This window comes from Marmota flaviventris, chromosome 1 (genome assembly GCF_047511675.1).
Source record: "Marmota flaviventris isolate mMarFla1 chromosome 1, mMarFla1.hap1, whole genome shotgun sequence".
Taxonomy (NCBI): domain Eukaryota; kingdom Metazoa; phylum Chordata; class Mammalia; order Rodentia; family Sciuridae; genus Marmota; species Marmota flaviventris.
In genome coordinates, this window is record NC_092498.1 from 134,675,068 (window position 1) to 134,691,332 (window position 16,265).

At 54.5% G+C, this 16,265-nt stretch overlaps 1 protein-coding gene across 3 annotated transcripts in view; it reads right to left on the bottom strand.

Moving 5' to 3' along the window:
* Aacs (acetoacetyl-CoA synthetase) overlaps nt 1–9,450 on the bottom strand; it is a 44,829-nt gene extending 35,379 nt beyond the window's left edge. For all 3 annotated transcript variants that reach the window (XM_071616007.1, XM_071616010.1, XM_027921364.2), the window contains exons 1-3: nt 9,245–9,450; nt 1,766–1,869; nt 674–794 (exon numbers count right to left, since the gene is read on the bottom strand). In XM_071616007.1, coding sequence (XP_071472108.1) covers nt 674–794; nt 1,766–1,869; nt 9,245–9,377 — 358 coding nt within the window. In that variant the 5' untranslated portion in view covers nt 9,378–9,450. The remainder of the gene's footprint in view (nt 1–673; nt 795–1,765; nt 1,870–9,244) is intronic.
* Nucleotides 9,451–16,265: the final 6,815 nt, after the last annotated feature.

The window sequence follows — 16,265 nt, forward strand, 5'->3', positions numbered from 1 at the left end:
GCAGGGACACTGGCACCTGTGAGGGCACTCAGCGGAGACAGGGACCAAAGCAGCCAGGGCCCATGTGGAAGCTGGGGGCCAAGTGCCCTGCACCCCAAGAGCTCTCAGCAGCAGACCTTGGCACGTCCCGAACAACAGAGGCCCGTCCTGACAACAGAAGTTTCGCCCCAGCTCCTGAGGCCCCTTCCCACGGTGTCGTGACATAGCATGTGGCCTCTTGAGAGGCAGCCTAACTCACAGGGGAGAGCTGGGCCACGAGGAACACCTGACACACGGGGGCGCCAGGTGACTGAACACACTCCAGCTAAGCCAAAAACCACCCGGCCGCACCCTCACTATGAGCGGGGAGCCTGCCCCCGTGTTCCATTTGCACCGCAGCTTCCAGAAGCTTCTTAGCACCAACTGGGACCCTCTTTCCACCTGATGGTAGAAGGAGAAGCCGAGGGAAGAGACTGCAGCTGCCTGGGTGGCTCAGGCCACTCAGTGGCGTCTCCACTGCTCCTGGCACTCCCCTCCCAGGGAAAACCAAGGTCACAGTCTTCGTCCTCTGGGGGAGGTATCAGCCTGTCCGGTGACGATCCCAGCCTTCGGTTCCTGCATGCTTCAGGCCCCTCAGAACGCTCAGTGCCACAGGCATGCACTTGTGCGCCACCCAGAACCCCTGGGCACTCACTGGCCACGTAGAGGGCCACTTTGTCGTTCTCCTTGTGCCTCAGGAGGTTCTCTGCGTAGTTGAGACGACTGCCTTTGAACCACTCGGGGACGTCCGCGATCCCTTTCGACGTGTCCACGACCTGCAGAGGACAGAAAGCCAAGATGCACACACATGCGCACGCGCACACGCCCACACATACACACACACACACACATGCGGCGCGTACTCAGCAGGAGTGCACCGTGAACAGGTGAAAGCCTCTGCCAAGGGAAGCTGACTCATTCACTGCCCAAAGCCTTATCCAGTTTTCATTTTTTTTTTAATTTACTTTGCTACTCTAATCTACTACTTTATTTATTTTATTTATTTATTTTTGGGTGGTGCTGGGAATTGAACCCAGGACCTTCTGCATGCAAGGCAAGCACTCTGCCAACGAAGCTGTATCCCCAGCCCTAGTTATTTTATTTTACTGTATCACGGATTGAACCCTGGGGCACAACCACTGAGCCACATCCCCAGCCTTTTTATCTTTGAGACAAGTCTTTCTAAGTTGCTTACAGTCTCACTAAGGAGTTGAAAAGTTCTTTATAAAATCCAGGCCAGTTTAAGTCACTACATCAATATGTATGTGCTTACTACTGTTGAACCATACTCTATAAAATTGCTATAAGGGTAAATTTTATGTGTATTTTACAGTCAAAACAATTTGAATACAGCCAGACAAGGTGGCACACGCCCACAATCACAGCAGCTGGGGAGACTGAGGCAGGAGGATGGCAAGTTCAAGGCCAGCCTCAGCAACTCAGCAAGGCCCTAAGCAACTTAGCATGACCCTGTCTCTGAATAAAACATGAAAATGGGCTGGGGAGGTGGCTGGGGGGCAGAGCACCCTGGGTTTACTCCTTAGCAGGGCTCAAGCTCCCAAAAGGGCCAGGGATGCACCACGCAGAGCACTCACAGACAGCAGGCTCTGGGGGCAGGGGCCTAGACTAAACCTGCTCTGGGTCTGGATTTTCCCCGCCAACGTGAGGATTTCAAAGGAGAGACAACCCAGCATTCCCCCAAACGGGCACCTCACCATGAAGAGCGCGAGGCAGGATCTCCACTTACCTCGTCGTACATGCGCGAGAAGACGATGCCACTGAATTCCCAGAACTCTGCCCAGAAGTCAGAGTACGACTCCACTGACCAGTGGTACAGGTCGTCATAACTCTCTAAGAACAAAAGGAGACGGCTCAGGGCTCAGGGACGTGTGGTGGGAGGCTCATCAGGCCAGCAGGAGTGTCATGGCCATGAAAGGGGGTGGCCCAAGGAGGAGCCCCACCAACGGGAGCAAGCCCTCTGCCACCTGTCCCCAGAGGAAGCGTCACCCTGGAGCCAGATGCTCCCCACCTACACAGAGGCAGGATTAACAGCCCCCCAGGGGATTTAAATGAGCACATGTATAAAGAGCTTAGCGCAGGGCTGAGCAAGCCTGTGCCCAACAGACCTGGAACACGGCGGGCCAGAACCACTAGCTTGTTGGTGGACTTCCTGCCAGGACAGGGTCCCAGGGAGGGGCTGTTATTTATTGTGATTTTTTTAATAAGTAAGACATTCATATGATTTAGCATTACAAAAATATAACAAGCCTCCCTCTTGCATCCCACAACCATCTACTCTCCTTGTCCAGAGATCGCCAGTTACAGGGATTCTCCGTGTCTTGGCAGAGAGTGAGTGACATGCCCCTCCCCAACCCTTACACTCCTGCAAGCCCACTGGTCACACCAGGCTCCCGTGGGGACATCTCTTCGGCCTTTGGGCCCTTCCAATTTTTCTTTTTTTTTTTTTTTTGGGGGGGGGGCACTGGGGACTGAGCCCAGGGCAGTCTGCCACTGAGCCACAGCCACAGCCCTTTTTATGTTTTTTTGTTTGTTTGTTTGTTTTTGAGACAGGGTCTCATTAAGTTGCCCAGGCTGGCCTCCAACCTGGGATCTTCCTGCCCTGGCCTCCTGAGTCACTGAGATTATAGGTGTGCGCCACCTCATGCACCGCCACGTATGGCCCTTGGTGAGCTTCCAACAGGATACTACCTTCACCAGCATTTGCAAATCTAGAGAGGACTACGGGCTCCCTCACCCCTGGGTTCACCTGGGATCAATAGTAACATTTCCTCTCTCTTCTCTCAAAGAGATTATGGAAGAAAGGAGTGTGTGTGTGCAATTTTGTATCGCAAATGCAGCCTGCTTTACCCTCTGTCCCGTAACTGGCATGTCTCACTGAAGACACACCACAGACCTCTCCACTTCGGTGTGAGGGGAGCTGCCTCCTCCCTGGGTGTAAGGGCTGCCCGGTGTTCCACTTGGGGAACCAGGACTCAGTCAACCACACTCCTCCAGGATGTCTGGGTTGTCTCCGGGTTTCAAAGACCAATTGTACATGTCTGTAGCTGTCTTTTTCTTTTGGGGGGAAGTACTGGGGATTGAATCAGGGGCACTCACCCCTGTGCCATGTCCCCAGCCCTGTTCTGTATTTTATTTAGAGACAGGGTCTTGCTGAGTTGTTTAACGCCTCGCCTTTACTGAGGTTGGCTTTGTACTCATCATCCTCCTGCCTCAGCCTCCTGAGCCTCTGGGATCATAGGCATGTGCCACCATGCCCAGCAAAGCTGTAGCCTTTAACAGGACAAGAGCAACACAAGTTTGCAGAAGAAATCCAAATTACCTGAGACGGACAGTCATCGACACATAGCTGAACCCAATGCCTCAGAAATCAAGGCCAACCTGAAAGGGACAGAGGCGCACATCTGGGAGCAGGAAGGAGAACCCCAGGGGCCGCCGAGAAGCGGCGGTGAAGTTAAAAGACCACTGTCCCTCCAGGCACTGTGGCGCACCCCTGTAATCCCAGCAGCTCAGAAGGCTGAGACAGGAGGATCGCCAAGTTCAAAGTCAGCCGCAGCAACTTAGTGGGGTCCTGTCTCAAGATTTCAAAAAAATACATATATTTGGTTTTGTTTGTTTGCTTAAAGGGCTTGGGGACGTAGTTCAGTGCCATCTAGATGAAACGGGAAACAGAGCTGGATCTCATCCCTACAGGAGGCCTCACTTCTCTGTAAACTGCCCCCAGTTGGCTGAGGGCTTCACCCTCCACGTGCACAGGGTCCAGGTGACTAACCAAAACGAACCAGCAATCCTGAGGTAGAGGGGACCGCTGTGCGCTGGAGGCCCAGGGGAAGCCCCAGGCACAGCCCACTGGTGGGACACTGGGACAGCAGGAAGATGACCGACCAGAGCACACTACACCAGCTACGCTCAATCATCACGGCGGTCCACACACCAACACTACCTCTCCTCACAGGCCCCAGGCCTGAGGGGCAGAGGAAGAGGCCTCATGACACTGAACTTGGGCAGTGTCCCTTCTGACTGTGGGGTCCGGTAACTTCTCAGGCATGCTGGACTCAGGGGGACAGGGCCAGGGCTGGCCTGGCCGCAGGACACAGTCTGGACACTCGGGTCTTATGGGCTACAGCAGTGCCAAGAGCCCAGGTGGAGACAGCTGGTGTGGGCAGGGGCGGGGGGCGGGGGGGGGGGGACACCAATCGCCCTGAGGGAAGCAGGGAGCTCAGAGGCCAGACGATAGCTATCAGAGGCAGACCCCAAGGGCCTTAGGGCTCCAGGCCCAGAAAGCAGGGATCTGGTTCACAGCAAAGCTGCCCAGACAGGGCCCCAACCAGGAGCATCCAGTCAGGGCCTCAGGAAGGCTGTGGCTGGCCTGATTCCAGCCACTTTGCCCGGGAACCCAGGCAGGCCACTTTGCCTCCGGGGACTCAGTTTCCCTCAAGGGTCACCTTGAAACTACTGGTAGACCCCTGGTTCCTCCCACACAGGTGCAGTGGTCACCTGGGCTCCAGGGTCAGGCTGGATGGCCAGGGTCGAATCTGGCTCTGCTGCTCCTAGAGGGTGGCCGGGGCAAGCCGCCCCACCTGGGAGCCTCAGCACAGGGCAGCTACAGAGGCTCCTCTGAAAGGTTCTTGTGAGTGTGGGGGTGCAGTTGAGAGCAGAGCACTCCCAGCACGCTCAGGGCCCCAGGGTTGAGCCTCAGGACTGTGAATGAATGAATGAATCAATCAATCAAAGGCTCTCAGTAGAGGTGCGGTGGTGCACGCCTGAATCCCAGCTACCTAGAGGCTGAGGCAGGAGGAGCATAAGTTCAAGGCCAGCCTCTGTGACTTTGTGAAACCTTGTCTCAAAAAAAAAAAAAGGTGGGGGTTAGGGATGCAGCTCAGTGGTAGAGCACCCCTGGGGTCATCCAGAGCTGCAGAACAAGCAAATAGAAAAGGTCATAGGGTTGTGGTGAGGACCTTCTGGGGACAGGCGCCTAAGTTCAACTGGGTTTGAATCCTGCCACTCTAATGGGGTAACCCTGACATATTACTTATCTGTGCCTCAGTTGTCTCCTCCATAAGAGGAGGATAATGGTACCTATCCTAGGGTCACTGAGTCAGAACACAGGAACTGCTTGGGACTGTGCTCAGCAGAGAGAGGGTGCCCAGAGGTGTGGCCTGGCATCACCCCACCATCTGTAGGAAAGTGGCACACCCAGCCAGCCCGTGCAGACGGGAGGCACAGCCCAGGAAAGTGCTAATTAGCAGGAAGATGGCTCCTTGCTCTTTGGTCGAGAGGGAGGAAGGCCAGGTGCTTCTCAGAGAGGTGGCCCTGGCACCTGTGGGAAGCGGCACTGGCTGAACAGGACCTGCAGCTCCTCCGCCCTCGGTCTGTTTGGGGTTTGGTTTTTTTGATCCTCAAGCAGAGCGGCGTTCCAGCTGCAAAAGCTCCCCCCCTGACATGAGACAGACAGAGGGTGGAAGTCCAGGCCTCCAGAGAAGGCCCTGGGCCCATCGCAAAGGCGCATCTGCCAGCAGCGTCACCAGGGAACAAAATGTAACGGCACTGGGCATCTGGGGACCAGGTGGTCACAATGACACTTTAACCTGGAGGACCATGGGGCCCGATGCGGAGTTGCAACATGAAGCCAGGTGGCCTAGGGCACCTGCTCACAAGAACTGGAACTAATTGCTAAAACACCTCAAAACCTGGTGTTTTAAATGAAATTCTGAATGTGGGCTTCTCCTGAGAAAGGGAGTGTGTGACCCTGGTGGGCAGCCACCAATGCCCACCCAGGCGCTGCCACCGCTGGAACGGTCCCCTCCCCAGTGTGAGCAGGCCGAGCTGTGTGACGGAGCAGCGTGGAAATGACAGCTTGAGAGACACTTGAGCTTCCACCCCTGGTCTGGGAAAAGCCCGCAGCCATGCCAGGAGGACACCCAAGTGGCCTCTGCCCACAGCCAGCACCAAGCTCCCGTGTGGAGGGAGCCACGCAGCTCCTCCGCGTCAGGCCTTGGGATGCCTGTGGCTCCTGAGACCCCAGGCCAGAATCACCCCACTGAGCAGCTCCTCAAGTCCCGAGCACAGGCAGGGAAGAGTGTGGTTTCAAGTCACCAAGGACTGGGTGATGTGTGGCAGTGAGGGATAAAAAGCACACTGCTTGCGCCACACGCCATCACCCTTTTAAGCAGCACTCTGCTAAATGGGTGCACAGTAGGAACTCAACCACGGGCTACCTGACGTTCATGGGAGGCCCACAGGCTCTCTCCCCGTGGCAGCCGAGCTGTGACAACAGCCACCAAGCTTCCTGTCGGCAGACTCTATCCTGGCCATGCACACAAAGAGGTGTCCTCCAGCTCACAGGACACAGGACACAGGGTGCAGCGCACCAAAAGAGCAGGGTATCCTTTGAAGCTTGTACTGTGACCCTGGTCCCTAATTAGAGAAAGTGGCACATGCAGAATGTCCCCTGGGGCCTTGCAAAAAAGGATCACATACACAAGTTGGGCTGGAGCTGCAGGCCGCATCTGAGGAAGTTTGCATCAGGGGACCCTGAGCCCCACATGGCTGTGCAGGGAGCCTCAGACAAGCTGGCTGGGAGCAGTGGTGGAAAGGAAGCAGATGACTTCACCAAGGCCCTGCACCTCCTGAAATCCAGGGACAGCAACCTCCCACCACTGGCACAATGGCACAGTAGCCAGCCTGTTCCCACAACTCAGGAGGCTGAGGCAGGGGGATCACAAGTTTGAAGCCAGCCTTGGCAACTTGGCAAGGTTCTGTATCAAATAAAATCTGGGGATGGAGCACAGTGGTAGAGTGCTTGCCCATCATAGTGAGGCCCACGGTTTGGTCCCCAGGACCAAAAGAAGAAAAAGAAAATCTCCTGCCCAAGGTGCAAGGAGAGGCAGCCAGGGTGGGGAAGGCCCCTTCCTCCCTGCACAGTCCAGGGCTGGGGCAGCTGGGGATGCAGAGCTCTGCACAGAGCCACTCAGTGGCACACTCCAGGCTGTGCCAGCTGTGAAGAGCCGCAGCAGGAGGGCTGCTGTGCAGCAGTAAGAATGCCCACAAATGCAGGAGCAGACAGGCAAGACCAAAGCCCAGACCACATGCACCTGGAGAGCAGAGGAAAGGAGAAAATATTCAAAGGAAAGATGGCCTTTGAGTTAGACCTTAAGGCAAAGCCCCAAACCTCCAGGAGCCAGCATGTGAAAAGGGAGAAGTAGGTGGGAACACATCACCTGGAGTGTGCCCCAGAGGAGGAAAGAACCAAACAGCGTGGACCCTTCCCTGTCCAGACCACAGGGAGCTCCTCACCGCTCCCACTGAAGCGCCAGGTGGGTGCAGACCAGTGCTACAGGCCCTGGGGTTTCAGGAGCTGGGAAGCTTGATTTTCATATGCAGCCTTCCAACTTTATTTTTTTAGCCTTCCAACTTTTAAACACTGGAAGCTCAACACCACATCTGCAGGTCAAATCTGGCCCAGGGGCCAACTGTCCAAGAGCCTGGACAGAGGGAAAAACTGGGAGCCACCAGTGCCGGCTGATGTCTGCCTAGCAACCCACAGGCCAGCAGCAGAGTTGCACCTGGACCTGACCATCTCCTGGCACCCTCACAGGCACCCAGTGCCACAGACCCTGAGGAAACAGCTTGGGCTAACTGATGACTTCCTCCAGGTCACATGGCTACCAAGTGCAGTCAGTTAAAAATGCAGGTAGTCAGGTTACAGGTCCCTTTCTTTGCCACTTGCTAGGAGCAAGGAGGTTTTGCCCACTCCCAGGGCTGCCCCTGTATGAAACTGTGTTGTAAAGCTACCAGGGGATCAGTATTAGATGATGCTGGCAGAAGAAACAGACGAAATGAAGGGAGACACAGAAAAATGAAGTAACTCCCCAACACAGCCTGCTGGGTCCCCCTGAGGTCAAGTCCAACCACAGCCTAGAAGCCTGAAAGTGGTAAGAAACACACTCTGTCCAAGTGGGGGGAGGGGAATGGAGCTGGGTTGGGCTGGGCAAGGAAAGGGACCCTGTGCAAGGGCCACCAAGCTAAGGGGAACCTGGGAGCTGCGAGGAGCAATGTGCACTCCCAAGGTCAACAAGGAACCATGGAGAGTTTCTGGGCCAAGGAGTGACAAAGTGAGACCTGTGCTTCAGGATCATTCTGGCAAAGCAGGCAGGGTGTGCTGAGCAGGGAGGCGGGGAGCAGGAAGCAGGAAGAGCAGCCCCGGCTCAGAGAAGAGGGGAGGAGGCTGCAAGGAGAGGGCTGGCTCCAGGCTTCAGGAAAGCCATGCTGGGGAGGGAGGCTCCAGGCTACAGGGCCAAAGACCCCACTGCATTTTTGTGAAGCTGATAACCAGGAGAGCGATGTCACCAACAGACATGAGGGAGACCCTGCAGCTGAGAAGGTGGGGGTGGGGGGAGAAGGCCAGGATGAGTTAAAAATCCCTGAGGACACCCAGGGCCACCAGGAGCAGGCAGCTGCACAAGCCAAGCCAATGAGTGCCCAGGAAGGAGCAGAAGTCCCTCACCCAGAAGAGGGACCTCTATCCATGCACATCAGACAGGGGCTTCTGAGGGCCAAAGGATGGCTGGAAGGAGGATGTGTTTGGAGGCTAGGAGTTTAAACATAAGAGGAAGGGATTCTACCCTCTTCCCAAAGGTAGGCTGCTATGGCACATCCCACTAGGTGCTAGGGAATCCATGCTGGCCTCTAGTAAAGGCGGCTTGGAAATCAGAGGGGGTTGACACCGGACCCCACCAACAGTACAGCAGGGAAGAGCCCCTACAGGCTGGGAGCCGAGACTCCAGAGGAGCACCGAACAAGTAGAAAACCCGGCAAGGGACCTCAGCCAACAGGAGGCTGTCACCGCCAGAGGAGTGACCCTCCCGGGAGAGGGCGACCCACGTGCCAGGAGATGCTGGTCAGGAGAAGCGTGGCACCGTGACAGCAGGGGTGCCGCTCCCCAGGGACAGGAGCACGCCCCGCGTCCGGAGGACGCCACCCCCAGGAAAGGTCCCTGCGTCCGGTTGCTCCTCCGATCGCAGCAGCGGGACACTGGACCTCTAGAGCGCATCCCAACCGCAAGGAGGGGCCGGGACCGCCACGCCCTTGAAAAAGGGCACGCCCTGCCCAGGAGGAGAGACCCTCCCTCCGCCCGGTTGGTCCCGGGACCCCAGAGACTCTCTTCCGGAGGGCCCTGGGGTGGCCGGTGCCCGCGCCCCGCACTCACCCAGCGCCAGGCCGCAGGCGGCGCCCACTGCCGCCCGGAAGCGGTCCATCTGCGTGTCCCTCTTGCTGTCAGGCTCCCACATCACCTGGCACTCCATGATCTCCTCGCGCCCGGGGCGCGCCTGCCTGGACATGGCTGCGAGGGCTGCGCGAGCTGCGCTGGGGACGGAGTCGCACGGCGCTGCGAGCGGCAAGACTGAGCCGGCGCTGCTGCGGCCTCCCGCGGGACACCCGCGAGGCCACGCCCCCGCGGGCCCCTCCCAGGACAGGCCACGCCCACCGCTGTAACCCTCCGCCGAGCCGCGCCTCGGAAAGGAGTGCTGGGCGCAGGCGCGCTAGGCCGCCGCCCGCCCACACCTGCGGCCCGGCGGTGCAAGCAGCTCCCGGGGCTCGGCGTGGTTCTCTCCCTCGCTGCTGGTGCGCTCCTGTGCGGACGCTTACTGAGAGCCTGCGGCGTGCCGTGCACCGATAGCGGGTGGGGGACAGGAGGGGGTGACAGTGCAGTGGTCGGACAGCTGCCGTAGTCCACACGGTGTATCCTGGAGTGTCCTTGCCGACATTGTGCAGCGGGGCGTGTAGTGTATAGAATCTGTCCAAAAAAAGGCACTGAGCCGGGCGCGGTGGTGCACGCCTCCAGCGACATGGGAGGTCCATGCAAGAGAATCCCAAGTGGGTGGTCAGTCTCAGCAATTTTTTGTGAGTCCCTAAGAAATTTAGCCAGAGTCTGTCTCCAAATAAACAAAAAAGGGCTGGGGATGTGGCTCAGTAGTTCGGCACCCCTAAATTCAATCCCTGATTAAGGGACAAACAACAACAACCAAAAAAAAAAAAAAAAAACTTTTTTGAGTTCTATGGAGAGAAAGCCAGGGAGCGGTGTAATCCCTGGAAGAAGATGTGTGTCCATTTAAATAGGGGTGCCAGGAAAGGCCCCTCTGGAGGTGGACTTCTACTTGAGACTTGAAGAGGTGACACCAGTGAGCTATTACGTATCTGGGGATAAGTTTCCAGCATCAGGAACAGCCAGTGATCGGGCCTGTTCCTGTTGGGTGCCGTAGGGAACTTGGGTGCCTTTGACCTGAAAGACCTGGGGGAAAGAAAGGTCATCCAGGAAAGAGGTTGTAGCTCAAGTGGAGCCTGGGACTAGCAGAGAATTTGGCTTTGACTCTAATGAGATGAGAGCATTGAAAGTGTTTTTTGTTTATTTGCTTTTGTAGGGGGAGGTCCTTGGGGCTGCCCAGTAAAGAATAGTCTATCTTGTTTGGCTTTTTTGTTTGTTTGTTCTTTGTTGTGTGGACAGAGAGGGCGAGGAACAGGTGGACCCTGCAGCCCAGAGCCTTTCCTTCAGCATTAATCCCCTCTTGTGGAGGGGGTGGAGTCCTCCCACCTAAACACTCCCTCTGGGTCCCACCTCCCTACACTGCAGCATTGGGTACGAAATTTCCAATGCATGAACGTTGGGGACACGTTTAAATGATAAGTCTTCGATAAGTCTTCTGGAGGAAAGGTAGAGCAGTTATGATCATGTTGCAAGGGATGATGTTGGTGGCCAGACTCAGGTGACAGCTGGGAGAGAAGAAAGGGGGCTGAGGGTCTGTTTTGGACGCTGTCCCTGGGTTCCATGTTCATGTGTTAATGGCGTCAATCAGAAGCAGTCCCATGGCTTCCCACAGACAGAGCCCTTTGCTGCGTTAGAGTGGATGCAGCAATCCCCTCCCCCACCTTTTGTCTTTAACAGTTCTCCCGGCCCCACAACTACATTCAAACTTAAATCCCCACAACCACATTCAAACTTGCTGTGCACCATGACTTCCCTGATCTCCAAGTTTTAGGACCGCCTCCAGGTCCCTGTGTCTGCTATGGTTTGTTATGGACAATATGCAATGGCAAAAGATGATGGGAATCTCATTTTTCTCAAGCGTCTCAAACCGTGGTGTGTCTTTGCACCTATAGGAATAAATGGGTGTTCAGATAAAACTGGGGAAAACGAAATTCCTGTCTTGGGGAGAGAACCCTAAGAAAATCGACCTGATGGACGCGGACCCTCAGTAAGATCCACACTGTGTCCTTGCAAATGGACTCCCAGCTCGGAAGTCCACAGGCCTGGCTGTGCCCAGCCTGGGTCTGTTTCCCCGGTAGAAGCTTCATCACAGGCTCGCAGGAGCTTTTCTTCCCCGAGCTGAGGAGTGGCCGTAGGTGGGCCCAGCCCAATGGACACTCACTGCAGGATGGCTTAGCCACTGGGAGTCCAGGCTCAGGGCTGCTGCCTGAGGCCGTTTGCCTGCAGTGCTCACCAAGGCCACTTCCCTTTCTCCCTGGGGGCCTCTGTTCACTTGAGGATGTTCATCACCTCATGGTTCAGTTGAGGCCACCTGGTCTTATGATATGAAGCCACCAGTAATGACAAGAGACTGTCAGATCCCCATGCCAGGACGCCTCTCTCACAGGAGCCATGATGGCAAAGTTAGAACCCTTGATTTCGAAATTAAACAGCTTATTGCCCAGGCCGCCAGCCAATGCTGCCCAAGGTGAAACCTGAATTTGGGGCTTGGAAACTCAGAAAGGCTGGCAACCTCGGACTCCACTTAGCTGGAGCTTAGAAGCAGTTCCCACACCTGAGAAATGGGAATGTTCTCCTTAATCTGTTCCGGTCCCCACCAAGCCCCCATGTCCCCTCCACATTTTCAGACTTCCCCTTTTAACCTTTTTTCATCAAAATCATTCAGCTGGGGAGCCTCATATTTTCATGTGAGCACATGGGGATTTGCTGTCTGGGAGGAGACGTGATGCTTGGAGTCTTGCAGCCGGGGAAGGGCTCCTTCTTACTCTTCAGGGCCCAGTTTTTTTTTAAATGTCTTAGAATTAGGCTGCATGGTGAGAGAAGGTAAAGAAGAAACCCTTTGCCATGGGTTTTTGCCTCCTTGAATCAGCTTCCAACCAGGAAGAATATAAATCCATCCACTCAACACTGGATTATGTCTTTATTGAGCACCTACTACGCTCCGGGTGCTATTTTAGTGCTTGGGATATAATATGCAATGGCAAAACGGGGGGTGGGGCTGATGTGACTTTCATTTTGAGAGGATCATCTGGCTGCTGCATGGTCAGAGGGTGCAGATGGATTTGGGACAGAGGGAGCACTGCAGGCAGGCCTGGGGGAGGGCCACATATTTCAAATTCCCATGTGGCATGTGTTGACTTGGACAAATGGATGGGAAGAGGCAGATGAGGAGGAGGCTCTTTACCCACTAAGTGGGACGTGCCTATCCACAAGTCTGTAAGGGTTTAACTCTGTAGGCTCACAGGTGAGTTCACCTTTTTTTTTTTTTTTTTTAATATTTATTTATTTATTTATTTTTAGTTTTCGGCGGACACATCTTTGTTTGTACATGGTGCTGAGGATCGAACCCGGGCCGCACGCATGCCAGGCGAGCGCGCTACCGCTTGAGCCACATCCCCAGCCCCGAGTGAGTTCACCTTTAAACAGCTGTAAATCCCTAGTAGCTATATGCACAGAGAGGAGCGGGAAGTGGACCTAGCAGGACATGCTGGGGGACCAGAGAAGCCTGGAGCTCATCAGGATTTCCTCTTTTGGCCTCCAAGGAGTGTTGTGCCAGCTCTCCCCGATGCCTCAGGGGCTGTGGAAACCAGGCAGCTGCCAGTGACCCAGGGCCAGAGGCACCTGTGATGTTACAAAGCTCAGCCTCTTCCGCCTCCCTGGCCCCAACAAGAAAGCGAGACGTGGCCCCGAACCCGAGGGGAGAAGGCGCTGAGGGGCCCTGGGAAATACTGGGCAGCAGTGAAAATGCCTTCCGGGCACAAGGCCAGCTGACCCCCAGAATGGCTGGCCAAAGAAAGCCAATCTAACCCTGCGCACGGTGAGAAGCTCCAACTCAAGCCAACCCCAGAAGGCCCTTGTTGGGAGCACACACAGGTAGAAAAATAAAGGAAAGCACTGAAGCTCTGTGACCTCCAAGTCACCTGGTTCTTCCAAGGGACCCGAGGCGGTAAGATTTAGGGAGGGATTTACAAAGACCCTGCTCATGCCCACTGAGCTGGGCAGGACACCGTGGGTATATACAGTTCTAGAACTGTACAGACACACTGTGCTCAGTCTTTGAATATTTTGCACATCTCACAGCTTACAAAAATAAACAAAAGCAGGTCCCGAACATCGGCTGATTTTTTTTTTTTTTTTTTTTTTTTTTTTTTTTTTTTTGGTACTGGCATTGAACCGAGCTCTTTTTTGTATTTTATTTACAGACAGGGTCTCGCCAAAATGCTTGGGGCCTGCTAAATTGCTGAGGCTGGCTTTGATCCCAAGCCTGTGGGATTACAGGCGTGTGCCCACAGTCTCCCTTCCTTTTCTGCACAGTTCTACAGCGATGAGGGAGTCTATGTCTTGTTGGAACACCACACACACACACACACACACACACACACACACACACACTTCATAGCATGGGGCCACTGTTCCAGGTAGCGCCCATTTCTATCCATTGTTCTCCTCTAAGGCAGTTAGTCCTTGCTGTCCCTCCAGGCGCCTAGCACCAGGTGGGGCGCTCCAACGGTGCAAAAGGAGCAGGCTGGCTGACCTACGGTGGGCATCTCGGTCCACTGAAGTCTCTTATTTGTATTAGCATCTCTGCTTCCTTATTTGTTTTCATGATTGGGTTTGGATTTTTTTACCTGGGACTGAACCCAGGGCGCTTAACCACTGAGCAACACCCCCGGCCCTTTTTATATTTTATTTAGAGACAGGGTCTCGCCAAGTTGCTGAGGCTGGCCTTGAATTTGCGATCCTCCTGTTTTGGCCTCAGAGCCGCTGGCATGACAGGCGTGGGCCACCACGCCCGGCTAGTAGTGTTCATTTTTTTTCAGATCAACTGATGGGAGGATTTGACTTGATTCTTTAGGAAGTCAAAGCGCAAGTTTGAACTTGGGAGAGGGGAGGGTCCTTAGCAGCAGGGGAAGCCCCTTCTGGGCGAAGCTGCTCGAACCATCTGCCAAGACCAGTGCTCTCTCCGCCAAGCCCTGCCCGCGCCCTCCCGCGGCCCCCGGGAGACCCAGGCTGGCGGGCGCGGCGGCGCGGAGGGATCCGGGCACTGGCACGCGCCACGCTCAGCCCGCGCTCTGATTGGCTGGCGGAGGGCTGGCCCCACATCAGCCCAGGCCGCCGGGCCGCGGAAAGCCGGACTGAGCGCCAACCAATCGCACGACGTTCCGGCGCATGGGCTGCGCCTCTCGACCAATCCGGAAGGAGATCCTGGAAAGGGCGTGCCCAATGGGAGCTGGGCAGCGGGGCGGAGTCACCGATAGCCGCGAAGAGCGAACGCCGTCCCCTGGACAACACGAGCTGCTGGGCAAATCGGTCCCGCGAATCCCGAAACACTCACCTGAGCTGACCTAGACACCGCGGTGGTGCCCACGGAGGGACCCGCGCCTGCGGTGCCCGGAACACGTTTCCTCTTCCGTTTACGTGCTCACGTGTTTACTAGCTCCTGGGATGGGCCGGACTCAGCGCACCGGGTCTGAGGGAAGCTCGCAGTGCAGAAAAGGGAGTGAATTCGAGAGTTAGAGATAAGTGCCCCGCACACCATACCCAGGCCAGAGTGGACCGTGGCCCGGGTGGAGGTGCCAGGAGGCATTTTCCCACCATGCTCTGTAACTACCTGGCTATGGGGTGAGCAGAGGCAGGGAACTTCAGGCTGGATCCCTACAAACAGGTGCCTCGAAGGCAGATTATGGCAGGGCGAGGGAAGAAGCCAGCGCCTCCACCTCCCCTATCCCAAGTGGATTAATGTTTTGAACAACCAATAAAATAAATAAATAAATAAAAAGATATCGTGTCCACCTAAAACTAAAAAAAAAAAAAAAATGAATATTTTTTAGAAGAATGTGCTTTTAAATAAATTTTTCCCTAATCCTAAAAAAAAAAGGGGGGGGGGGCTGAACGCAAAAAGGATAGGAGGAGCTCTCATCTTGGCTCTTCAGGGCAAGGCCAGGACGGTCCACATCCATTGTGGTTAGCTGTTTGCCTAGGTTGTGCTGCCCTGGGGTGAGGTGTGATGAGCTGAGAGACCATAGGAAAGGAAGTGGGGACTGGTCAGATCCTGTGACCAGGGCTGTGGGCATTGCTAGGCAGCCCTACAGCTAGCTGCAAGTTGAGATCTTCATCTGGGCACTACTGTGTGCCCCAACCCCCAGGACAAAACCCGAGAAAAATGACTACTTTTCCTTGTCGGAATTCAGTCTACAACATTTCTGTAGTCTAACTACAGTCTAACATTTCTGTAGTGTAATTAAAATTTATGGTATTTATGTATGTACAGGAAAAAGCTGGTTTATATAAAGTTCAGTACTATTCAAAGTTTCAGAACTTATCCCCTTCAGATAAGAGGTAACTACTAAATGCTTAGCCTCACTGCATCAACAGCAGAAATGAACCCTGAGCAGTGGCACACACTTGTAATCCCGGCAACTTGGGAGGCTGAGGCTGGAGGATCACAAGTTTGAGGCCCATCAGGGGAAATCAGTGAGACCCTGTCTCAAAATAGAACACATTTAAAATGGGAGGGCTGCAGAAGTAGCTCAGTGATAGACACCCCTAGGTTCAATTCCCAGTATAGGGGGAAGGGTTGGGAGCAGTTGTAATGGACAGGTAAGTAAAGTATGTTAAAAGACCAATTCAACCCTATCATTAGGCTTATGACGTAAATACACATCTTCATTCCAGGGCCATCAAACTGGTCTCAAATCTTCTGCATTACTGGAAAGATGGAGAAGATGAAATTAACAGCCTCATTCCTAGAAGACTAGAGACAAAAAAAAAAAAAAAAAACATTTAATTTTTTTTTTTAAAGTTTGCACCAAGTCCAATAACTTGCATAACAGAACTGAGACTGAAAGTAAATAAGTCATGTAGGAATTGCAGCTGTTGATCACAAGCTTACCAACATCTTTAATGCCCACCATAAGGGAATGATTAAATAAATAGTGCAAACACATAAAATGGGATAGTATCT